This window comes from Culex pipiens, chromosome 3, assembly GCF_016801865.2.
Source record: "Culex pipiens pallens isolate TS chromosome 3, TS_CPP_V2, whole genome shotgun sequence".
Lineage (NCBI taxonomy): Eukaryota > Metazoa > Arthropoda > Insecta > Diptera > Culicidae > Culex > Culex pipiens.
In genome coordinates, this window is record NC_068939.1 from 75,920,477 (window position 1) to 75,946,300 (window position 25,824).

Genomic DNA, 25,824 nt, shown 5'->3' on the forward strand with positions numbered 1-25,824 from the left:
GAGCCGCAGGTAGGGCAATATTGCCGGCGTTTTGCGCCGGGACGCGACGAGTCATGTTGATTCAGACAACCTTCACCAACGAATGCTCGGATAACAATCATTTCACTAAAGTATTTTTTCGAATATTAACAACTCGTTCAAAGATTTTTTGCACAACCTGGAAATTTCTGAAAAGTTGGCATTCGATGTCCCCTTAAACATATAAAAAAGTTGCTGAGTTGAGTTTTAATGACAAAAAGTGAAATTAAAAATCACCAATTTTTTTAAGGTGTATCATTTTTTTCAGTGTAGTCCTTATCCATACCTACAAGTTTGCCGAAACACCAAATCGATCAAAAAATTCCTTCAAAAGATACAGATTTTTGAATTTTCAAACATCATTTTTGCCAAATTTGTATGGTAAACAACATGGGCAAACTAATGATGCAAAATGGCTTCTTTGGGCATACCGAAGGCACCAAAAAAGTTTCAGTCGGATAAAAAAATACAAAAAAATAAATAAAAAAAAGAACGATTTCGTAGAGAACTGCTCAGTAGTTTAATGCTAAGATATCATTTTCGTTACTTTCGCCGTTTTCACAGTATTTATCCGATTGACCGAAACGTTTCCGAAAACCAGTTTTGATCTTAATTTGCCACTTTCATTCTCAATAAAATGTCTCGTCTGCATTTTAAGCCATCCTCTTCTCACAAGTCTGATTTTTTGGGTACGTAGCTCCAAAGTTGTAATCATGCTCAGAGTCACGTACATTTTTCCATTTCCAGTTGTATCAAGTATAAAATAATTCGGGAACCTGTTTTCGGTTTATCTGCAGCGTAAATTTCCTGCACAGATTTGTTTACGCCGAGTCAAAAAGGTCGTAAACATTGCATCTCGAGGGTCCCTTGGCAGTGACCCACATCGCGAGCAAGATTCATTCATTTTTTGGCCATTCAATTAACTTTACTTCTCGTTCGTTTTTTGGGGTCATTCCGCGATATAAAAATGCTCAAAAAACGTAATGTCCTTGCGATTAATGCTGTATAAAAGCTTCGAAGTTCGTTGGCCTTGGGTTAGTGCCGATTCTGTGGTCCGAGATTAAGCAACCATGTCCGGAAATCAGTACCTGTTCGTAGTCGGGGTGGTCGTACTTGTGTGCAGTTTGCCGGCCGCATACGGTTTGGGTACGGCACCAACGCCAAATCTGTCGCAATTTCTAGGAGTGAAAGCACCCGCCAATACCCTCTGCTATCAGACCACGATTCCCAAAGGAACCCGAACGCCGGTAACGGTAGCGAACCCGACGGTAAGTGTCGATCTTTTTTGTCAGCAGTAGATGCAATAAAAATCGCCTTCTTTTAACTTTTTGCTTGCAGCCAGCGGCGGCCATCACGTACATTCAGGCCGTTGCAGATCGATTCAACAAGGCCGGTTTCAACATGAGGATCGTTTCCGGAGCACTTGGAGCAGTCGGTACCATTCCCATCACGATCTCCGGGAAGGCCATTCTGCCGTACAACATAATGGTAGAATATTGGTGTTAACTGTGTGGTGTGTGTGTGTGCTCATGGTTTCTTGGCGCAATTGTTATCCTAAGAAGATAAACATTTTTGGGATGAGTTGTCATTTGACTATTTAATTTCATAAAAGTGCATAAAAGTTGATAGTATCGCGTAAGCCAAAAGAAACAAAAACTATGAGAGAGAATAACGTTTAATAACATAAATTTATTTTGAAAATTTACCTTTGTAGTCAAATTGGTACGGTAAAAGTATGAAAATAAAGGTGACTTGGTGAAGAAAAGGTATTAAAAACAATGATTTATTTATTTGTTGATCGGGGCTTTTAATCACCAACCATGATTCACTTTAGCAGTTACACTCAAAGATTATATTTTCAGATTTCATTTAATAATTTCTAAAACAAATTTGGAAGAAATAAATGTGTAGTTTTCGTTGGAGTCAATTTATGTTTTGAGATGACACTCGACTATTACCTAATGCTTTAACGTCAACTTCGTTTTCCAATAATTGTTACGAAATGAAAATATAACGCATTGCTTCTTGGAGTGAATGAACAGGTTGCAGTTTGATTCTTTGCAAGCCTTTTAGTTACATGACAGGACAACTAAAGTAGCTCCATAAAAAACGCCTCCACTATTTACTCCTTAGCATCAATGCTTGGTCAATATTTTAACATTAAAAGCTTGTTTACTATTTCCATTAAAAATTGAGAAATTAACAATCTGGTGTACTTCCGTCAAGATTTGGAATATATTCAAAGTAAGGTAACACAATAAAAAAAGAATCGAGAAAAAAAAAGTATAACATATTTCCATTTCTCATCACAAATTTTTCTGTAGAAGTCTCTTTACAATAAATGAAACCTGTATGACATGTTTTGCTCTTGTGAATAAAAATAAAATTATGGATGGAAATTATGGAAAAAATTGGTCGTCGTCGATCATGGCCGTTCATCGCCACCCGCGTCAGACACGGGCGACGAAACAAAGAGAAACGCAAAAAGTAACTTTTTCAAAACTTTTTTTTCGTAAAATCACGATAACTCGTCATGTTTATTAGCAAACCCCTTATGTCTATAAATCATTTTTTTTTGAAATTGTCTGCTTTACAACTTTGTAGAACAAAGTTACACTCTAAAAAATAACCCTGCAAAGTTAGAAAAAACATAAAATTTTAAAATGGAAAATTTTGCTCTAAATGAAAAAAATACCCTTCTGGGTCAATGTAGATTCAAAAAGTACATTAAATTTCCCATAAAATGACATGTTTCAAAAATTTTTACAGTCGAATAACGGAAAATGGGAGAATTTTTAAAACTTTTTTAGTGTTTTTTTTTCGATGAAAAATACGTTTTATCGGAATTCTGAGTATGCCATCAAATTGGGCGTCTAATTTTACATAAAAGTCCCTTTGACACCAAATTTCTATCTCATCGCCGTTTCAGGCTGCAAATTATTGAAAAACACCTCTTTTTTCGCATGTTCAAAAATGGAAGGGGTCGTACCGCCCATCCGTCACGAGATATCAAAAAACGAACCTCAGATTCGTGATCAGGGATAAAAGTTACCCCTTAGGACAAAGTTTCACGCAAATCGAAGAGGGGTCGGGGCAACTGCTGTGTGAGTTGGCGTAGAATTACCCAATTACAAAATTTGACATTTGAAAATTGCCAAAATAAGTGTTTGTAGCTTTGATCAAATGTTTGGCAAAATATTCAAAATGAAATTTGAAATTATATCTATCGGAAAGAGCAGGAAATTTCACTTTTAATGGACATTCCCTCAGTTTTTCTAAAATCTATTTTTTGCAGGGCGCTTTTTTCATTTTTTTTTCAAAATGCTAGAATTGAACATTACAAATACGTTTTTGGAAATTTTAATCCGTGTAACAGAAAGTGAAACAAAAAACAGGAAATATTGTTTTCCGTGCAACTCCTTTGTTTCTGAAAAGTATTAATGGGTTTCATAAATGTTGAAAATCTAAACATGTCATATCTAATCTAATCGAATCAAATCAAATCAAACACAAGCGCAGCCAGTCCGAAGAAAGCATCCTGGAAGAACATGTGATTAGATTACGCCCCATGATCTTTCTTGTCAATATTAATGATTGTAGTACATTCGAGCATCCCCGAATCATATTACACTCATAAAAGCGGCCAGGCCAACTGCGTTGCATTAACCGCAGAGAGGATTCTGTGAACGGATCACATTTCACAGAATCTACAGGGGAGGAAGGATGCGTGGACATACCGTACCAAACGCTCCGGATCAGTTTTGATGTGGTGTTGTGTGTTGTATGTGCAGTTGTTGTAAGTGTCGTGAGTTTAGAAAATCTTAATATGTCATATAACTGTTTTTTTTTTAATCCACCGAAAAGATGATTTCCAATCACTCCTGAGAGCTTCATGAAAAAAAGTGGAGTAACACACGATTTAAGGTTTTCAGCTTTTTCTTGCAACACCGAGTTGATTTACGGGTGTCGCGATATTTCGAGATTAGATGGACCAAATTGGCTTAAATTTAGGGTGAGGACTTCAATACATATCCCGTGTGCATGACAAAGCCAGATTTAAACATTTTTGCTTAAAAAATGAAAATTCATAACCCGAGCAGACGGAAATAACTTGGGAATAACATTTTTGATATTAGAAAATACTAGGTCAATAACATTTTTTGTTATTTATATTATGATTTGTTATTCGCCGTTATGATTTTTTTGTTATTGGATTGTTATTGTAATAACAAATTAATAACATGTTGAGTTATTTTTCTAACAAATCTTTGCTATTCTTTTTTGTTATTTTAACAACTAATCCGATCATCCCAATAACAGTTGGAGTTATTTTTCCATAATAAAAAACGTTATTCCAAAGTTGTTTTGGCTTTCAACCAATGTCAGACCAATAACAAATTCAATTATAATAATATAAACTGTTATTAAACTCTTATGCGAAAATGGATTTTGCAAGAATATTCCATAACGCTTTTTGTTATTTTAACAGTATTTGTTATTGAAATGGCATGAATTTTGTTATTACCGTCTGCCCGGGAAAAACATTTTTAATCTTTTTTAATTATCTTTTTTGAAAATCGTCCTTTGTCACGCACACGTTCTCATACCAAACCTTAGCATTTTTGTCGATTTACATGTATGTAACCCCTTAATCATAACCTACAACTTTGATGAAGCCACCAAATTGATTCAAACATTTCTTCTCAAGATACAGATTTTTGCTAGCAAAACTGTATGGAAACTTTGATGAAATATCTTATGACTCAAAATGGCTTCTTTTGCCATAGGCATTGGGATAAAGAAATATAAGAATACAAAATCAATGATCTCGGAAAATGCGAATTTTCACAGTATTACTGCATTCTGCATTTTTTTGTAAGAAATGTTGACGTTAGATGGAAAACCTAAGTGCAAGAGTCATAAAAATGTTTTTAATTTTCTCAATAAAATGTTACCAAAATATTGGAGGTTGTAGAATAAACCTAATGCTAGTAAAGTTAAATGTAGAAGTTAAATGTAGAAAGAAATTTCCTGAAAATTACATCGATAGCACGGAATAGAATCGAGAATCGAGAATAACATTAATTACACGAAATAGAATAGAAACAAATGGAAGTAGAGGGTTTATTTTGCGACTTTAACGATGCATTAACCTTTTAAAAAGTTGATGTTTATTTAAAAATTGTCATCGAATTGCGATATCATAGTGTCACTGCTCAATTTCTCTAAATTTTGCTTCAAAGGTCCGAAATATATCCAATACAATATTCAATAACAAAATTACTAAGTCAGTAAAAACTGGCAAGTGAAAAATAGTGGATAAAAGTAGGAAAAAACAGCATCAAATTCCATTGGTAGGATTAGCAAGGCCTCACTTTTTAACCCCCTTCTTTTAAGTTTTCTTCCCTTTTGCAATTGAAATGTGAGATATGTCGCATGATCACGACAACGCACGGTTGCACTTTTTATCCTCCGTGTCCACAACTAAATGGTCAATAAAATGCATCACCACGCTTCTATTGGCCCGGAAAGTTGCTTCACACAGGGTATTATTTTTTGTGCTGAATTGTGTCCCCGCCATCAACTTCTTCAGACCGTTCTTTGGCCAGGGGCTTGTTTCACAATTCTCGCAGCAGCAAATCGCGCCTGTCATTTGATGACTTAACCCTTCTGCGGACTTTACCTGTACCTTCCATGTGGCGGGGACAAATCTGCGGCCATGGTCGGCTGCAGATCAAAGGAAATTGTAGATGCATGAGAAAAATTGATTTCATCAACAAACCGGCGGCCGTCCGAGATTCCGCGGTCCAGATAGAGGTGAGATATGTTTGGAGTTATTTTTCCACATATTGCGCAAATTGTGCACTGGGTTGCTGTCTTTCTCAACGTTACATCTGGAAGGAGTCTAGGTTGACCTCATTTAATTGGTTCAATAATTTAAACATTTTGAAATTTTTTTTTATTGAAGCCAAATACAGTTCATTAATTTATTTTCAAACAAATTCAAGATGTTCAATTATAACTGATTAAACGCACCAATACTGAAACACGACATTGTACGGCAGGACGGCCTTTCCGGTAAGCTGGAAGTTCAAAGTCACTGTCCCGAGGGCACCACTCAGAATGCTCACTCTGAAGCCGTATTTAGCGTAGCGATCAGCATTAACCGTGACGAAATTGATTAGTCCTGCGGCCACCTAGAGGATGCAACAATTTCAATGTTGAGCCAGTTCAAAATAAGAAAAAGCTTTCAAACTTACCGGATTGGTGTAATACACGTTCACCGGTGTTGTGGTTCCTTTGGGAATGGTCCTCTCGTAGCAAAGAACATTGCCAGCTGGACGAACTCCGAAAAAGTACGACAGATTTGGTGTGTAGGCGCCCGAATTTGGAATAAATGCATCAACATTGTGGAAATTGCTCACCAAAACAATGGCAACAAGCAATATAACAGACGAGAGTGCGAAAAATTTGGCCATTTTTTAGTTAGTTCAGAGTTGATACTGCTGAAATTTTATGCTCATCGATCCCTTTTATAGCGGATCCTTTGAGGTTCTTTTGAAAGTATTTTGCATTGCTACACTTTTTGAATAATGACTATACATTAAACTAATGACCTTTACATGCTTTCCCCGAAGCTTTCACTGAACTTTAATCAATCGCTTTTGCGGTGTGCAGATCGATGACATAATTAATTCACATTTTAAAAATTGTTTTGGCTTTGTTTTAACAACTTTCACTAGTAGCAATTGACAAGGTAAAATTATTTTTAACTTTAGTCCAGTCACCATCCGTGCAAGTGAGATATGCATGTATGCTTCGTCCAAGGAGTCTTTCTTATGCAAAATTAGCTGAACTTTCCGAAAAAATACTTTCAAAAGCACACGATTGAGTTTTATGGGTTAAAAATTCGAAAAACTGGTCAAAAATGGTCAAAATCATAACTTTTTCAAAAAACTTTTTTGTAAAATTCTGATAACTCGTGAAGAATACATGCAAACCCCTTATGTCTGTATATCAAAATTTTTGTTTTTGTCTGCTCTACAGCTTTGTAGAACATTGTTACACTCTAAAATGTAATCCTGCAATGTTAGAAAAAACACGTAATTTCAAAATGAAAAATTTTGCTCTAAATGAAAAAATTACCCTTCTGGGTTATTTTAGATTCGAAAAGTACATTAAATTTCCCATAAAACGAAATGTCTCACGATTTTTGACAGTTGAGTAACGTTGAGTGATTTTAAAAGTATTTTTTAACTTTTTGAGGAAAAATACGTTTTTTTTTTAATTTTGAGTACGCCATCAAATCGGGCGTCTAATTTTACACAAAAGTCCCTTTGACACCAAATTTCTATCTCTTCACGGTTGCGAGCTACAAATCACTGAAAAACGTGTCTTAGTAAAAAACCAGAAAAATGAAAGGGGTCGTACCGCCCCACCGTCACGAGATATCGAAAAATGGACCCCTAAGAGCAAAGTTTCACGAAAATCGAAGAGGGGTCGAATTCGTGTGAGTTGGCGGAGAATTACCCAAAGCTATTTGAAGTTAGTAATTTCAAAAAACGGTCGCCACGATATCTCAACACTGCTTTGACCAAATCGGCTCAAAATTGGCGAAGAATCGTAAACCGATCCTGTATGCATGACGAAGGCTGCGTCTCAAAAAGTTTATTAAAAAAAAGGTTAAAAACATAAAAAAATCGTCAGTTCTAGATTTTTGTATTTTTTTTTAAATAAATAGATCTTCTAAATTGGGCTTCGTCATGCACACGGGATATGTCTTGAGAGTCTTCATCCAAAATATCTGCCAATTTGGTCATGGCATGGCAAAACTTCAAACTTAAATCATCTTCCACTCATTTTAATAATGTAATATCTTCCTGAAACATTCAGCAGTTATTGGAAATCATATTTGCTAATCTAATCTAATCTAACACAAACGTAGCCAGTCCGATGAAAGCATGCTGGAAAGTCTTGTGATTAGATGACGCCCCAAGCACTTTTCTTGTCATTATTAATAATTGCAGTACATCTGAAAACACCCGAAAATGTAATACAAAAATTAAAGCGGCCAGCCCTACTACGTTGCGTTTACCGCAGAGAGGATTCTGAGAACGGATCACATTTCAGAGAATCTACAGGGGAGGAAGGATGCGTGGACATACCGTACCAAACGCTCCGATCAATGATTGCATTGTTGTTGTGTAGTGTGTGTGAAGTGTAGCATTTTATATATCATTTAAAATTCTTACAATCTATCATTTAACAATTTACCTTCATACCATGCTGAAATCTTTAAGAATATATCAAAATTAAATAAGAGAGGACGGAAAGTTATAGATAGTACCAGATTATTCTATAGTAAAAGATCGCAAAGACGTTTTGAATGTTTGATGAGAAAAACTGACATGGGGCGAGGAGAAGGGGGTCTATTTTAAAGAGATTTTCGTTAGATAGACAAGCAATAAGTAAAAATAAGAGAAAATTTTTTGAAAGAAATATTGAATTAATTCTTTAAAATGGATACACTGCACAGCTTATGTTTACTTCCATCAGTGACATAGTTTGAGTTGGTTCTTTTTTCTTCCTTTTCACTTTTTTTTTCTCCGTCCAACCGCTCATTTCTTTCCTTTTCACTCATTCGCAGTTATTGGAAATCATATTTGCAAGGATTTAATGTATTTTCCGAATTATGAATTTTAAGAATTTCTATGTACGATGTCTCGATGCTAACTAGATAAGAAAACCAACAAGCTTAGTACAAGAGAGCATAGAGGCATCGATCTTGTGAAACTTTTTGTTTAAAGAAATTGAAAATTGTGCATAAAATTTGGAGCTAGTTTTTTTTAAACGATTTTTTGACCATACCCTTTAATAGCGAAAAATTACAAAATTTGCATTTTTTTGAACACAGTGTAGGTCTAATGGCCGAACAAAAAAAGGGTTAATTATTCGGTCCAATAAACCACTAGACGAGTGTTGGGCCCGCACAGCCTGATTTATTTGAATCGTACTGTTTTTGTGGGGAACTGCTAAGCGTTTGGGACGGTATGTCCACGTCTTCTTCCTTTCTGATGATTCTATGGAATGTGGGTTCCGTTCATAGAATCTGTCTCATGCGATTAATGCAATACAGAAGGCTAATCGTTTCCTAGATAGTACTTAGGGCGTAGTATAAACATTTTTGCATTTTTTGTCAAAATATCATGAAGTGATGGAACTATCCCAGATTTTTTTTTGCTTGTGAACTTTTCTCACTCGCAAAAGTGAGAGGAGAGAAACACGATACAGAAAATCATTCTACACCCAAAGGAAAAATATATCTCAAAATCTGCAACATTGGATTTGCTGCAAAAAATGTCATATTTTATAACATTTTTTGCAGCATGCCCGTAGATCATTTTTGCCCGCTTGTGAAAATTTCAGCGATCTGCAGTTCTCACCAACACATATAATGCTGGCCCATCCCCGAGCAACACTCCAAAGAGAAGCATATGCTGGTGCTCTTTCACTCACTTTTCATCAAGCGTCCATGGCGTGGTGGACATACCGTACCAAACGCTCCGATCAATGATTGCATTGTTGTTGTGTAGTGTGTGTGAAGTGTAGCATTTTATATATCATTTAAAATTCTTACAATCTATCATTTAACAATTTACCTTCATACCATGCTGAAATCTTTAAGAATATATCAAAATTAAATAAGAGAGGACGGAAAGTTATAGATAGTACCAGATTATTCTATAGTAAAAGATCGCAAAGACGTTTTGAATGTTTGATGAGAAAAACTGACATGGGGCGAGGAGAAGGGGGTCTATTTTAAAGAGATTTTCGTTAGATAGACAAGCAATAAGTAAAAATAAGAGAAAATTTTTTGAAAGAAATATTGAATTAATTCTTTAAAATGGATACACTGCACAGCTTATGTTTACTTCCATCAGTGACATAGTTTGAGTTGGTTCTTTTTTCTTCCTTTTCACTTTTTTTTTCTCCGTCCAACCGCTCATTTCTTTCCTTTTCACTCATTCGCAGTTATTGGAAATCATATTTGCAAGGATTTAATGTATTTTCCGAATTATGAATTTTAAGAATTTCTATGTACGATGTCTCGATGCTAACTAGATAAGAAAACCAACAAGCTTAGTACAAGAGAGCATAGAGGCATCGATCTTGTGAAACTTTTTGTTTAAAGAAATTGAAAATTGTGCATAAAATTTGGAGCTAGTTTTTTTTAAACGATTTTTTGACCATACCCTTTAATAGCGAAAAATTACAAAATTTGCATTTTTTTGAACACAGTGTAGGTCTAATGGCCGAACAAAAAAAGGGTTAATTATTCGGTCCAATAAACCACTAGACGAGTGTTGGGCCCGCACAGCCTGATTTATTTGAATCGTACTGTTTTTGTGGGGAACTGCTAAGCGTTTGGGACGGTATGTCCACGTCTTCTTCCTTTCTGATGATTCTATGGAATGTGGGTTCCGTTCATAGAATCTGTCTCATGCGATTAATGCAATACAGAAGGCTAATCGTTTCCTAGATAGTACTTAGGGCGTAGTATAAACATTTTTGCATTTTTTGTCAAAATATCATGAAGTGATGGAACTATCCCAGATTTTTTTTTGCTTGTGAACTTTTCTCACTCGCAAAAGTGAGAGGAGAGAAACACGATACAGAAAATCATTCTACACCCAAAGGAAAAATATATCTCAAAATCTGCAACATTGGATTTGCTGCAAAAAATGTCATATTTTATAACATTTTTTGCAGCATGCCCGTAGATCATTTTTGCCCGCTTGTGAAAATTTCAGCGATCTGCAGTTCTCACCAACACATATAATGCTGGCCCATCCCCGAGCAACACTCCAAAGAGAAGCATATGCTGGTGCTCTTTCACTCACTTTTCATCAAGCGTCCATGGCGTGGTGGTAGCGTGTCGGATCAATAACCAAGAAGTTGGTGGTTCAATTCTCGTTCTGCTATGTGTTTTTTTTTTGTAAAATACAACCAAAAAGCCGTCGGTAATGTCGATAATTATCGGTAACGGGCAAAAATGTCATACTCCTATATCGCAAAAAATGCATGAGGACAGATTTCATGCAGATTCTGATATACTTTCATGCCGCCATGCATCACAATCATGCGACTGCCAGTTGGGTGTAGAACGTTCAAAAGAACACACAAGAATTTTTTTTCGTGAACTTCACTTCCAAAAGGCTACCAACTCTTGCTGATAAACTATTGTCTTTTATATGTTTATAGGACGTATAAAAAAAAACTCTAGAAATATTCTCAAAATAAACCGTAATTTGCTGAATCAAATCTTCATGTTCTTCCATTTTTTTGTTAAACGTTTACGAAATGTCTAGTTTGCATTTAGAATAATATCGTTCTCAGTGTTTTCACGAAAACATTTCCAGAGTTTTTTTTTGTTTTTGAAAAGTTCCTATAAACATGTGAAACACAATAGCTTACAAGACCTTTTCAAAAACAATTCTAGATTTGTTAATTCAAATTATCACAGGTTTCAACTAGATTTAGAAAGCCTTTCTACCTTTTATTGGATAAATATGTTTTGTAAGGAATTTGGAAAGAACAATTATTGATAATCAACTATGAACTGAAAAAAGAACGATTTCACCCATTCTTTGAAAAGCGGGATTTCGATCAGCAGAGTGTTATCGTTGGGACGATAACGATAATCTATTGTTATCGTTATCGTCATTCCGATGATTCTATCGGCGATAATTTTTTCGACGATAACGATAATTTATATTTAATATATTTCTAAAACTGACTAAATTCAGCAAAATTATGTTAAATTTTCAAGCTTACTCTTAGTAAATATTTCATTGAAAAAATGGTTTGTTTCAAAGTATTAAAACTTAAAAAAATACAAAATACCGTACTTTTTTGAAAGTACTCACATTTTTATAATTTGCAATATGGGTATCAAAGATTCGAAATTTTGCATCTATTTTAACTGTTTTAGAGTTTTTTGAATGAAATACTCAAATTTTCTTAAAATACCGAATTTTCTCGAAAATACTAAAATTTGTATAATCCTCAATATAAGTATCAAACGATTCGAAATTTTGCAAGTATATTAACTGTTTTAGAATTTATTGAATGATGCAAAATTTTGGTCCGTTTGATACCCATATTCCAAATCATGAAAATTTGAGTACTTAAAAAAATACGGTATTTTGTGAAAATTTGAGTATTTCATCCAAAAAAACTTCAAAACAGTGAAAATGCATACAAAATTTTGAATCGTTCATGAGTATTGATTATAATTGCGAATTATAAAAATGTGAGTACTTTCAAAAAAGTACGGTATTTTGCGAAAATTTGAGAATTTCATTCAAAAAGCTCTAAAACAGTTAAAATAAATTTAAAATTTTAAATCGTTTGTTATTAATATTGCAAATAAAAAGAAAAGTTTTTTCGAGAAATTTCGGAATTTTGTGAAAATTAGAGCATTTCATAAGAAAAAACTCTAAAAAACTGTAAAAATACATGCAAAATTTCGAATTGTTTGATACCCATATTGCAAATTATAGAAATTTGAGTATTTTCGAGAAAATACGGTATTTTGTGAAAATTTTAGTATTTCAATAACAAAATACACTCTAAAACAGATAAAATACATGCAAAATTTCGAATCGTTTGATAACCATATTGCAAATTATAATAAAACAGTACCCGCATAAACGAGAACCTTAAAAAAACTTTTTGTTAAATGGTTTACTCACCATTTCAGAGATCGTAACCACTATTTGAAAAATGGTAGGAAAACCTTAAAAATACCATATCGGAAATGGTACCCTACCATTTTTCATAAAGTTCGACCATCTGAGATGAGGGTGGTTAGCAACGGTAACCTTAAAAATCTCCGAACAACGTTTCGTCAGATTACCATTTGTGTAATGGTCAAAATAAAGTTAATTTTCGCGTAAAAGCGACGTTTTTCTTCCGGTTTTTACTATTTCAGAAAAGGTTTTTAAATGGTATTTTAAGGTTGCCGCACAATTTTTAACCTTGCTGCTACTGTTTTACAAATGGTTCGTAAATGGTTTTTTAGGGTTTTTCTTGCTGTTTTTACCGAGCGCTACTATTTTAGAAATAGTTTTCACATGGTTATTTAAGGTTAATTCTATAATTTTCTCCCAGTTCCACTATTTGAGAAATAGTTTTCAAATGGTTTTTAATAGTTTTTCTAGCATTTTTACCTACCTATTTTTTACAGAATTGTTCACTTTTTGACGGATGGTTCACAACAATAATATTAAAACTTTTTTGGCTTTAATTCTAGTTGATTGCCGATTCTGTTCGGTTGATCATACTGCCAAAGTCGTCCAAACCTGAAAAAATAAGAAAAAAATCACAAAGTATCGAGTAGAATGTAACATTCAAATATGTGTACTTATCTGATGATTCAAATGATTTTCTTGCCAATCGTGCGTTCGCTTCGATTTTGTTTTGTCGGTCGGCTGCCGCCGAATCCTCCAGCACCAGCTGTTCCGTTGTTTCAAGTTCTCCACGGCGCTGAAATGATCAACAAGAAAAATGTAAACAAAGTATCTGGTAAATCAAATGATTTGTTTGAAAATTATACCTGCGCACAAAACGTAGACAACAACCAGCCGCACAAACGTTTCACTTCAGACTGTTTTTGCCTGCGCCAGCCTGCAACGAGTGCAGGTAACGAGCATAGCGAGAGAAGAGAAACGAGAGAGCGCGCAAAGCAGAGTAATAATACTCTGCCTGGCGCGCTCTTTCGTTTCTCTTCTCTCGCTACGCTCGTTACCTGCTCTCGCAAATATGCCGTAAATCCAAAATTATCAACTGTTGAAAAATGATTCGCTCATACAATTGAAATAAAGTAACAATTATCACAAACATGATATGCTAAAAATTTAATCGTCAACGAAACTCAAAGGAATTGTAGCGCATCAAAAGGAACCGACATTTTCGAGCCGTTTTGTTCTTGAGCTCCTCAGTTTGTTTTCTCTTTTTGTTGGTTTAGATTCTGTCAATTAAAATTGGTAAACTTCGGATTGCCTTTCTTTGGCAGCTCAAATGTGGGTAAAATCCAGGGCCAAGTAAGCCAAATGATGTCCACATAACTTGGTACTACTGGTGCAGCTGCACGACGAACACTTCACCGTATAGTGAATGCCTTTACCATATGGTTCACAAACTCTCCGCCAAAGTTGTAATTCTTCGCTTTTATCAGCCCCACCATCGTTGAGTAGATCGTACACTTTTCCGGCAACTTAGTCAGACAAAATCTTGTTCCGGAAGTTGCCCAAATCCGACTCCAGCACAAACCCAACCCCTCATGAAGCTACAGACAAAAAAGTTTGATTCTTTCATTTGAAAACAAAACTTAGTCAAATTTGGTAAACGCTTTTTGCAAATTCTAACTATTTTTCAAATGGCTATTTAATGTTTCTATATGGTAATCGTGAATCAATATGAACCATTTGAACTTAAAAATCACCTTATGATTTAGGGTAACCATTTGAGAAAACATCTGCAAATAGTTTTTTAAAGTCATCAAGAAAATTGTTTACCATTACAAACATTAAAATAACTCTATTACTTATGGTGACCATTTGACAAATAGTTATCAAGGTCCGCCAAATAACATTATTACAAATGGTGACCATAACTCATAAGGTTGTTTTAAGGTCCTCACTAGAATTCATATAGTTTTCGTTTATCCGGGTACTTAAAGAATATGGTTTTTTGGTGTTTTTTTTTTTTAAATATTTATGCTTTGAAAATTACCATATTATCAAAAAAATATTTACTAAGAGGAAGCGAAAAAAATATTGCCGATAGAATTATTGGAATAACGTTATCGTCCCGACGATAACGATAGCCACATCCTGCTCATTTGTGTTCTTTTTATTCAGTCCAGACTCGATTATCCGAAGGCTTCGGAAAAATTTCACTTCGGATAATCGAAACTTTGGATTATCGAATCATGAAATTGTTGCATGACCCCTAAACTACGTTAAAGTGATTAAGAATTTTTTGATTCAAGATGGCGGCCAATATGGCCGCGACGAAATATTCAAAAAAATGCATTCAATTATCTAATAGGCAATCAACTATTAAAATTTGACTAAAATCGGGTCGCAGAACTCGAATTTGATGTTTAAAGATAGAAAAAGAAATAAAAACAAAAAAAAATGTTCGCGATTCGATTATTCGAAGTCCCATACCAGCCTTCGGATAATCGAGGCTTCGGATAATCGAGTCTGGACTGTGTATCGTATTTTAATTAAATGCGCCGAATAAAAACCAAAACACTTTCACACGCTGCCCATGACTGTGACCTCTTTTCAGGCTTACTGTCCAATGCGCTAAAAACCACATTTCCCTTTTCATTTCTTTGGCAGCAAAATTATCTCAAAAAATATCGTCCTTTATCTCTTACGCTGTATAAAAGCTTCTGGGGCAGCTGGCCGGTGCGTAGTACCGCTGTCCACTTTCTCCCAGAATGTGCCCCAAAAACCGGTATCTCTTGGCGGTTGCACTCCTGCTTCTTTGCTTGGGTGCAGTCCTCGGATTGAACCCCGTAACGGCCCCAGCCCTGTCATCGTTCGTAGGAGCCAAACCACCCGCCGGCACCCTCTGCTACCTGACCACGGTCCGGAAGGGAACGTCATCGCCGGTTACGATAGCTAATCCAACCGTAAGTTTGACATAATTTAGGTGGTAAATCCGAATTGATTCTCAGGACAAACTTCCAACCCTCAACAGCCTCCAACTTTGGTTGCGTACGTGCAAACAGCGGCGGACCGATTCAGCAAGGTTAGCTACCGAATGTTGCTGGTCAACGGAGTTCTTCCGGCGGCTCCAGCGTCCGTCCCAATCATTTTGACCACCCTCGGCGGAAAGTCCGTGTTTCCGTACAATATTGTGGTCGAGTATTGGTGTGCATAGGGTGGGTCCAATAAAGGTGACGATAAAAGTAAGGTTAATTTGGGTATTTACTTTTATTTTGATCGACATCGCTAACTCAAAAGGGCGCTGAATCTGGATCACCAAGTCAACTGACACGTGATACCTCCCAGGTCCGAATCATGTCGAGACTATCAATTGATTGCAATAAAATATTACGACAGGATCGGCTCAGGTGCTCGCCCCCCAAAAAGCAACGAGTGAACTTAGCTCGAGGACGTAAATTTGGCAAACCCCAACCTGAAACAAAGAAATCCGTCTCTAATTCGATGAAAGAGCAACGAAGGAGGAAGAAGGAGGGCACGTGGCTTTGATCCTTGGGCGATCAAGGGCAACGTTGACATGCTTTATTTGGTTCGGTTAAGCGGCAGCAGCAGATGCATCCAAAACTGGGCGGTTCAGCGGCAATTTGAAGTTTTGGTGGCTGGTCCTCTTGAAGGAGACGTCAGGACGGCACTAAACGGCGATAAATTATTCCCGTTCGGGTCTGTTTTCTGTGTGTGTGTTTTTGTGTCAGGTTTTGGGCTCGTAATTTGTGGGGCATTTCGATCGATCTTTTTTACGAACTTTTTTAGTTGGAGAACTTCGAAACGTCCCTCGCAAGGATGCGCATGTTCTGCCTGTGCCGTGGTGAATAACTGGTAAAAAGGACGAAACATAAAGTGGTGAGCAAGTTTGCATTATCCTTGTGGTGATGAACTTTTGTTGGAAAGCTTGCAGCTGTTTCCACTAGTGAACGCATGATGGCGCTCTAGTTTTGTTTAGGTTAATGTATGCTTTTTTAAATAAGGCACGTTTTTTGCAAAGTTAAAAAAACAGAGAAAATTGTATTGTTATCAGCATTATATAGAATTACGTTGACGGCCTATAGAATGGTTTTCTGAAAATTTTCCATATAAATTTGTATGGGGAAAACATTTTTTTTTTATTTTGATATTTATCAAATCCACGTTTCATGCTTTATATAAAACCGGACTCATATTCGGTTTCTCTGGAATGTGCTCTATAACTTTGCCGATATAGCGATCCTCAAAACTCGTCTAAAACGTGATTTTCGAGCAAAAAACACGTTTTAGACGAGTTTTGAACACGCTGTATCTTTTTTAGGAGCAAGCTAGCACATACTCTCTTCGGGAAAGTTGTAGAGCACCTTCCAGAGCATCCAAATATGATTCCGGTTTTAGTACAGCGTGAAACGTGAGTTTTATTTAAATCAAAATCCAAAAAAATGGTTTTTCCCATACAAATTTACATAGAAAATTGAATCGCTTTGCGCAAAGTGAGGACTTAATCAATTGTTTCCAAACTACGGGGAGTTGTTTAAGACCCCAAAAGGAACTGAACAACTTTATTTTTTGCTCCATACAACCATATTTCACCCTGTTGTACCATACATAAGGCTACGTGTAAAATTTTCACGAAAAAAACTGAATTTCCTCCGGATTTGATGGTTTGACACCAACTGTAGTCAAACGAGCGGGGTCACTTATTAGTTTGACACCCTCTTTATTCGGAGCTCTTACACACTACCAAACGTTTGGTAATTCTCTACCCACTCAGACAAAATCGGGAAAAGTTGCCCCGACCCCTCTTCGATTTGCGTTAAACTTTGTCCTAAGAGGTAACTTTTGTCCCTGATCACGAATTCGAGGTACGTTTTTTGATATCTCGTGACGGAGGGGTGGTACGACCCCTTCCATTTTTGAACATGCTAAAAAAGAGGTGTTTTTCATTAATTTGCTGCCTGAAACGGTGATGAGATAGAAATTTGGTGTCAAAGAGACTTTTATGTAAAATTGTACGCCCGATTTGATGGCGTACTCAGAATTCCGAAAAACATGTCATTTTAAGGGAAATTTAATGTGCTTTTCGAATCTACATTGACCCAGAATCTAAAAAATTACCCTGCAAATTTAGAAAAAAAACACGAAACTTTAAAATAAAAAAAAATGTTTTAAATGAAAAATGACCCTTCTGGGTCAATGTAGATTCGAAAAGCACATTAAATTTCCCTTAAAATTACATGTTCCAATTTTTTTACAGTTGAGTAACGGAAAATGGGAGAGTTTTAAAAACTTTTGTAGCGTTTTTTCGATGAAAAATACATTTTTTCGGAATTCTGCGTACGCCATCAAATCGGGCATCTAATTTTACATAAAAGTCCCTTTGACCCCAAATTTCAATCTCATCATAGTTTCAGACAGTAAATTATTGAAAAACACCTCTTTTTTCGCATGTTCAAAAATGGAAGGGGTCGTACCGTCCCTCCATCACGAGATATCAATAAACGGACCTCGAATTCGTGACCAGGGACAAAAGTTACCCCTTAGGACAAAGTTTCACACAAATCGAAAAGGGGTCGGTTCAACTGCTGTGTGCGTTGGCGGAGAATTACCCAAGTGTAAGTCTCGTGTAAAAAGTGACAGTTCGTCACTTAAAATTATTTATATAATTGTATAATACTCTCGAAGTGTCATGTTTTTCTCAGTTATAATGAGTTTGATTTGGAACATGGACTGCATTATTGGGTTCATTGGACAATTTTACACTCAACAGTTAAAATTAGTGTCTCAGCTTCAAGTTTCTAGTGTTATTTAAACAGAATTCAAAAATACTTTTAGATGTATACGGATTTTCAGTAGAACAAGTCTCTGTGAGCAGTTCTCTACAAAATCGGTCTTTTTTCTTAAATTTTAATTTTTGTATTTTTTAATCCGGCTGAAACTTTTTTGGTGCCTTCGGTATGCCCAAAGAAGCCATTTTGCATCATTAGTTTGTCCATATAATTTTCCATACAAATTTGGCAGCTGGCCATACAAAAATGATGTATGAAAATTCAAAAATCTGTATCTTTTGAAGGATTTTTTTGATCGATTTGGTGTCTTCGGCAAAGTTGTAGGTATGGATATGGACTACACTGAAAAAAATGATAGTATTATTAAAATTAGAATATTATTTTTTTGCAATTTAAGTTTTAGTGACAAAAAGTAAAATTAAAAAATCACCAAATTTTTTTACCGTGTATCATTTTTTTTCAGTGTAGTCCGTATCCATACCTACAACTTTGCCGAAGACACCAAATCGATCAAAAAATTCCTTCAAAAGATACAGATTTTTGAATTTTCACATATCATTTTTGTATGGCCAGCTGCCAAATTTGTATGGAAAATTATATGGACAAACTAATGATGCAAAATGGCTTCTTTGGGCATACCAAAGGCACCAAAAAAGTTTCAGTCGGATTAAAAAATACAAAAAAAAATCGAATGACCGAAATCTGAGAGAACTGCTCAAGTGCAAAAAATAGGAAATTTATAATTTTATGAATATCCTCAAATTTATATAAATCGTATCAAAAGTTAATAAAGTTAATATAACGAAGGGGAGACAAAATCAAAAAATCAAAATCAAATTATTCGCTCTACAGCATTGCCTTGGCGTTCTCGATTGCGAGATTCCTACTCGAAACTAGGTGTCCGAAGGTTTGGTTGTTGAGGCAACTGCAAACCTCTTTTTACACCTTAGCTTCCATCCACCCCGGGATTCGAACTGACGACCTTTGGATTGTTAGTCCAACTGCCTACCAGCGACTCCACCAGGACAGGACCCAGGGAGACGACTCCTACACCTGGACTGAGCTAACGACCTAACCTTTTTTAGGTTAGTCCGGGGCCAACATTTACTTCCCGTCCGACGGAAGGCGTGATCAGACAAATCTCGTCTCAAAATTTGTCACCGGGACCTTCTGGGATCAAACCCAGGCCGACTGGGTGAGAGGCAATCACGCTTACCCCTACACCACGGTCCCGGCTCGAAACGAAGGGGAGACAATAACTTGAAAAAAATTGCAATGGCATTAGAGTGACACAAAAAAATAAGTGACACCCACTGGCTTGATTCCTTATGCGAAGTTAAGATTCTGTACCAATTTTGAGCCAATTCGGTTGAGGTTTTGTAATCGCTGTAGACAATTTAAGTTGACGAAAAAAAGTTAATTGCGTCACTTTAAACCACTAATTACTTTTCAGGATCAGTACGGATCGCTTTGCACTCTTCGACAAAACTGTAGAGCGTTTATCTAATATAATCTAATCAGACCCTAGCACAGCCAAAACTGTAGAGCGTGAAATTTAAAATTTGAATTTCACTCTTGACCAAAGTACCACACAATCAGCACCACCTTCCGGGAAAAATTGAATATTTTGTTTTTAAAAATTCTTATGAAGCCTTCAAGTCTTAATATCGATTCTAAAAGTTAAAAAATGCTAAATTTTGCTTAAGTAATCGAGCTAGGGGGTGTCACTTAGGATTTTACAAAATTTCCATTTTTCTTGTCCCCCTATTGTACATACAAGGGTGAGAAGGGGGCTGACGGGGGTCTATCTGGTTTGCGTGGTTCCTCCAAAAAACTGTCCATCATATTCGTACCACAATGAGTAGAGCCAACAAGTTATTTTTTTTTTGGTAACATTCCTGATTTTATTTTTTTCCTCAATTTTTGACAAGATTCTCTTTTATGATGCAGGATTAGATTTTTTTCTTAGGTCTCTTTAATAATTAATTTAACCTTTTTTTCTCTCATTTTTACTGTTAAAAATGCAACATACATTTCAAATCTTTTGTTTAACATAAGCTTAGCTCACGGCGTGCACTTCATGATAACAATGATATCATTCAGGAACACTGGTTTCCCGCTGGATTCGGTCACCTGCAACGTCAACATGGCAGTGGCAATGGCTCCCCTAACGATGGTAGCCGTAATCCCGGTCGCCCGATAGATGGAATTGCTGGCATCAACCAGTACGTAGTTTATGGGCATGGCCTGCAAATTTTGCGGAAATAGTTAAAAACTTAAAAGTGATAATTTTATATTGCATAATTCTTACCGCAGGCATCGTGTGGGTGATCTGAATGGGGCTGGCCTGTCCCTTGAAGATTTTCTTGAAGAAGCACTGCGTGTCGGCGGCATTGTTTACACCGATTTCCACCAGCAAGTTGGGGGCGGTTTGCGTTAGCAGCAATGAATCGGCACCTCGTTGAACCGCAAAAACGGCCACCAAAAGTCCCAAAATGTACCAATTAGCCATCACTTGATCTTGCTGTCTGTTTGGATGCACTGAACGATGCACCAACATTTGGGACCCCTTTTATAGGCTTTTCTCCTGGCCAGTTCCAGATCCCGGAATCTCCAAAACCCTCCAAAACATGTGGGATAAATTCCTTGTAATGCTTAACCTCCTTTTTTTGGCACTAAATTTACAGTTAATCGAAAAGTTTTACTTTTTGAGCGACCCAAACCGGTCCCGGAATTTCCGAATCGAGAAGTTTGGGCGCGCGAAGTGCACCATGCAGTTCGGACGAATCACATCCGCGAGACGCGGTTGGTAATAAACGGAGGAATTAAGAAGACAAGGGTTGATAAAAAACTGTTTGCGAAAAGGCCTAAAACAAATTTGCACAATCCAATGCACAAACATGGTTTGAGTGCATAGGACATGGCATGACAAAAAACTATTCAAGCACATTTTATAATTTGAATTCAAATGAAGATTGTCCAATTGCTTTTTGAATATTCAAGACATTGAATTTAAGAGCATGTCCCAGGCATCAAACTTGATAAACAACAGTTCTGATTTGATTCTCAATATAACGTTTGACCTAATGATCAAGGTTGTTCATCGATAGAATTATCGCCTATCGATAACGATAACGACCACGCCTTAACGGACAATAATTCATTTTTAAAATCTTTCTTAAACTGACCTAATCTATCAATATCATGTTTAATTTTAATGCATTAATTTTGAATATGTGTTTTGATTATGTAGTAAGTTTCAAAGCATAATTACTTTAAATAATCACAAAATACCTTATTTTTGAAAATAGTCAACTTTTTATAATTAGCAATCTGAATAACAAACGAAGCAAAATTTGGTTTGCTTTTACACAGTTCCAGGTTCCAGGTTTTTTTTAAAGTTAAATGACCAAAGTACAACATAGCGTTTTTTTCGAAAATTCTCAAATTTGTACAGCCCAAAAAATCAGGGCGCAAAAAATATTTTTTCAAAAAATTTACATTATCAATGAAAATTTAAGTGAAATCAACTTAAATCAATTAAAAATGAATTCCTTTGCGTTTAGAATCATTTTTATTATGTTTGAGTTAATTTAAAATTATTTTCAATCAAAATGAATTTTTGATGCAAAATATTTTTTTTTCGCAAAAAATGTTGTTTTCAGTTTATTTTTTACTTTTTGAAAACTTATGCTGGCATATCAACGGTACGGTTGCATAATGCTTCAAATTCTGACTTGTAATTTCAATTTTTTTTCTATATTTTTGACCACCCCCACGATTTCGGCCAGAGCCGTGAGACAAAGACTTAGAAAAATATTTGCATAGGCCTTTTGAAAATCAGTAGTGCAGTGCCTGTGGGGTCGCGTAGTCCTGCTTTTTTTGTGTTATTTTCCGTCTCTTTTGTGTCGCTATTTGTGTACATGGGGTGATTGGTTTTCTTCTTCTTCTTTTTTCATTTTTTTTAGTTCGCGCGTTCGTTGGCCGATGAGTTTTTGTTCTCTTTATATAGTTTTCGATAGAAACGATCCGATTTTTGTTTTTTGAGACAAGCAAGTCGTATTGCTGGATTAAGTCCTTTCCATATCATCGAGGATCGGAAGGCACGTCGACGAATATGTTTTAAGGCTCATGATATAAAATAAATTTAATGAATGAAGCCCTTCCTACATCACCGTTGATCGGAAGGCACGCCGAGAGAGAATTTCTGGAGAATCGCGGTCGAATTAATACTATATTTAAATCTCTAGATAGCTATCTTTCCGCAGCCGGCTGCCTAAGATTTTTAAAATTTCAACCGATAAACAAATTACTCATGGTCGCATCACCTACCACAGTGAATCCTGACCTCATACCCGTCTTACTAACCCCTCAAAACTCATGTGATACTTTGTCGGAGACGCAGCCGATTTAGCGGTCCTATCACTCAATTATCGGCTAACATTCCCATCCACTTCCCCGTGTCTTACCTCTGGTCGTGGCCGGCGTTGGTATTGATCAGCACGATAGGGACCTTTTGAAAATTGCGAACGGGTGATGATTGGTTCCTACTTTTCATCTGTGGTCCACGGAGCAATGTTTGGGGGTCCTGGTCAATAACGAAGTAGCAGCTACGGGTAGACACCAATGCTATGCTATGCTATGCTAGGCCTTTTGAAAATTTGAGTGCTTACAAAAAAATTCTGTATTTGGTGAAATTTTAGTACTTTTATAAAAATACGGTATTTTGTGAAAATCATAACATTTCATTCAAAAAACTCTAAATCAGTGAAAATGCATACAAAATTTCAAATCGTTCGATACCCAAAATACGAAATGTTGTAAAAATTTAAGTGTTTTATTCCAAAACATTCAAACAAAGAAAATGCATACACAATTAAATCAATCAAATCGTTCTAAATCAGGGGTGACCAATGTATGGTCCGCGGGCCAATCGTGGCCCTCGAGGTCATTTTTTGTGGCCCGTGGAGCCATTTTGGATGATCCTGTAAAATGGCTCTTTGACGCATCTTTAAGTTATTTTATAATTCTCAAAAATGAACCTTAATTTAATGCCGTTTTTGTAAAAAAAATTAAGATTTTGTTAATATAAAACTAATTGTATAATCGGGATCAAAGTATGGAAGAACCACGCTCCATTCCAATAAGATTTGTTATGTATGGAAATTGTCCACAAGGCGGGGAGGGGAGAGCGTCTGAGATTTCAAAAAAGGTCCACGTGTCACACAAATCCATATTTGTGAAAAAATTTAGTACTTAACAAAAAAAAAAACTCTAACAGAAGTGAATAGCATACCAAATTTCGATTGACACCCATGATGCAAATTTCCGAAAATTAAGTATTTTCGAAAAATACATTAATTTTGTGTATTGTGGTATTTTTTTTTGTATTTATACTTTAAAACTTATCATATAATAAAAAAAATACTCTGAAGTAGTGAAAATGCCTGCAAAATTTGAATCGTTTGATAATATGGGTTTTAATTATCAAAAAATTGAGTATTTTTTAGAAAATATGGCATTTGTGATTTTTGAATGTATTTATACTTTCGAACTTACAATATTGGAAAAACATATTTTCTAAGAAAAAGCTTTGAAAATTCAACATAATTTTGTTGGATTAAGCCAATTTTAGAATTTTATTAAAAATAAGTGTCCGAGCCATTAACTTTAACATGACGAGACGAGATTTGTCTGATCACGCTTTCCGTCGGATGGGGAAGTAATTGTTGGTCTCGGTCTAACCTAAAGGCTAGGTTTTTTGGTCAGTCCAGGTGTAGAAGTCCAACCAGCGAATTTACCGCAGTGGGAAGTGAAGTTGGGTTCACAATCTAAAGTCCGTCAGTTCGGGGTGTATGGGAGCTAGGTGTAAACACATATTTGAATTGCTCTACCGTTTAAGCCTTCGGACACCTCCCAAGCAGCATCGCGCAACATGTTGAAATTGTCTAAGTCCAGTTAAGTTTCATCAAAGGCGCAACGAAGTTGCAAATGTTTCCAAATCTACCGAAAATCACAATAAAGTTTCAGGGAAACATTGTTCAATATGAAATAGTTACAATGATTTTCTGGGCTACAAATCGATTTCGTTTATTTTTGTAACGTTTTGGTGACATTGTTGCAACAAGCTTGAAACAAAAAAAAAACCTTTGTTCGTTTTGTGCGAAGAATGTTGCGAATTGGTTGCGGCAATGTATCCTTGATAAAACTCAATGTAAACATTGTCTGCCAAGAAATGAAAACATCTTCAGTAAAAAAAGCATTTCTGCGCAGTTTGTCCAGGTTTTCAAAAGAAATTCACAATGAAAATATAAATCTATTCGCTTTCTAACAAATAGATTTTGGGAAAAATGTGCATTCCACTAAAACTAACGAAAATGGTGTGTAAAACGGCCGAGTCGTAAGCGCGGATTTACATCTGCAAGGATTGGAGCTTGCATATTAATTTTTACCTAGATTTTTACCCGCCCCTGTCGACGGAAAGCAGCAAACAACATTTTCGAAGATTCTTTGTGGAAGCAAATTCTGCTGCAGGAGGATTTCCCGAATCAAAAGCGAATCTGTGTGATTTTTGAGATGATGCCCGTAGGATGCCGTATTCGGTACATGCAATGAAGCTTTATTCTTAAATTATTTGTCCACACCTCGGTCCACACTTTCCGAACAACTTTATTCATACAGACTTGAAGAACTTTGTTAAAAACATCCACCAAATAATGATCAATTCCGATCCCACTGTTTCCGACGAAGGGGATTGATTATTTCGTTTGACAGTTCTGTAGAAAACTTGAATGATGGCAGGGGATGCCGATTGTTGCAATGGATACAAATATGTAATGTTACCATTATGCTTCCACGACGTTACCCAATTATAATAAACTTAGAAATGTGGATATTCAACTCAAACAATTTTGTAACGTATCTGAAACATTGTTGCAACATACACAAAGTGCGACAATTTGCTCAAATCAGAATAACCAGAGACGTATCAAGGATGTAATATTTTGAAATCTTAATAAATTTAATCAATTTAATGCGCAATGTTTTTACTGAATAAAGTACAGCGATGGGAAAGGAGGAGGGATACGTAAATAAAACAGTAAAATCAAATTATTTGCTCTACTGTATGGCAAATTTCGTACTCGGGACTAGGTATCTGAAGGCTGTAAGGCAAATTCGGAATGCGCTGAATTTGATTAAAAATTTAAAGATATAAGTTACACAATTATTGTGAATATTCAACAATTGATTTA

The 25,824-nt window shown here is 35.9% G+C and overlaps 4 protein-coding genes across 4 annotated transcripts; 2 read left to right on the forward strand and 2 right to left on the reverse strand.

Annotated features, from left to right (window-relative positions):
* Positions 1–1,031: 1,031 nt before the first annotated feature.
* LOC120415731 (uncharacterized) lies at positions 1,032–1,797 on the forward strand. The gene is made up of 2 exons (XM_039577327.2): positions 1,032–1,286; positions 1,357–1,797. Exons 1-2 carry the CDS (start codon positions 1,089–1,091, stop codon positions 1,522–1,524), a joined length of 366 nt encoding a protein of 121 aa, XP_039433261.1. The 5' UTR covers positions 1,032–1,088; the 3' UTR covers positions 1,525–1,797.
* Positions 1,798–6,020: 4,223 nt separating this feature from the next.
* Positions 6,021–6,497, reverse strand: LOC128093263 (uncharacterized). The gene is made up of 2 exons (XM_052709396.1): positions 6,279–6,497; positions 6,021–6,215 (listed from the first exon to the last, which is right to left on the reverse strand). The coding sequence occupies exons 1-2, from the start codon at positions 6,495–6,497 to the stop codon at positions 6,045–6,047; spliced, it is 390 nt and encodes a 129-aa protein (XP_052565356.1). The 3' UTR covers positions 6,021–6,044.
* Positions 6,498–15,506: 9,009 nt separating this feature from the next.
* LOC128093240 (uncharacterized) lies at positions 15,507–16,011 on the forward strand. Its single transcript, XM_052709321.1, has 2 exons — positions 15,507–15,727; positions 15,796–16,011. The coding sequence occupies exons 1-2, from the start codon at positions 15,533–15,535 to the stop codon at positions 15,976–15,978; spliced, it is 378 nt and encodes a 125-aa protein (XP_052565281.1). The 5' UTR covers positions 15,507–15,532; the 3' UTR covers positions 15,979–16,011.
* Positions 16,012–20,467: 4,456 nt separating this feature from the next.
* LOC120415732 (uncharacterized) lies at positions 20,468–21,121 on the reverse strand. The gene is made up of 2 exons (XM_039577328.2): positions 20,883–21,121; positions 20,468–20,818 (listed from the first exon to the last, which is right to left on the reverse strand). Exons 1-2 carry the CDS (start codon positions 21,081–21,083, stop codon positions 20,636–20,638), a joined length of 384 nt encoding a protein of 127 aa, XP_039433262.1. The 5' UTR covers positions 21,084–21,121; the 3' UTR covers positions 20,468–20,635.
* Between the last annotated feature and the right edge of the window lie 4,703 nt (positions 21,122–25,824).

Bases quoted from the DNA above. Each gene is read 5' to 3' on its own strand.
- LOC120415731 (XM_039577327.2), top strand. From the start codon at position 1,089: ATGTCCGGAAATCAGTACCTGTTCGTAGTCGGGGTGGTCGTACTTGTG. The intron at 1,287-1,356 runs GTAAGTGTCGAT...TTTTGCTTGCAG, and splicing joins TAACGGTAGCGAACCCGACG to CCAGCGGCGGCCATCACGTA.
- LOC128093263 (XM_052709396.1), bottom strand. From the start codon at position 6,497: ATGGCCAAATTTTTCGCACTCTCGTCTGTTATATTGCTTGTTGCCATT. The intron at 6,216-6,278 runs GTAAGTTTGAAA...TGCATCCTCTAG, and splicing joins ACGTGTATTACACCAATCCG to GTGGCCGCAGGACTAATCAA.
- LOC128093240 (XM_052709321.1), top strand. From the start codon at position 15,533: ATGTGCCCCAAAAACCGGTATCTCTTGGCGGTTGCACTCCTGCTTCTT. The intron at 15,728-15,795 runs GTAAGTTTGACA...AACCCTCAACAG, and splicing joins TTACGATAGCTAATCCAACC to CCTCCAACTTTGGTTGCGTA.
- LOC120415732 (XM_039577328.2), bottom strand. From the start codon at position 21,083: ATGGCTAATTGGTACATTTTGGGACTTTTGGTGGCCGTTTTTGCGGTT. The intron at 20,819-20,882 runs GTAAGAATTATG...CAAAATTTGCAG, and splicing joins TCACCCACACGATGCCTGCG to GCCATGCCCATAAACTACGT.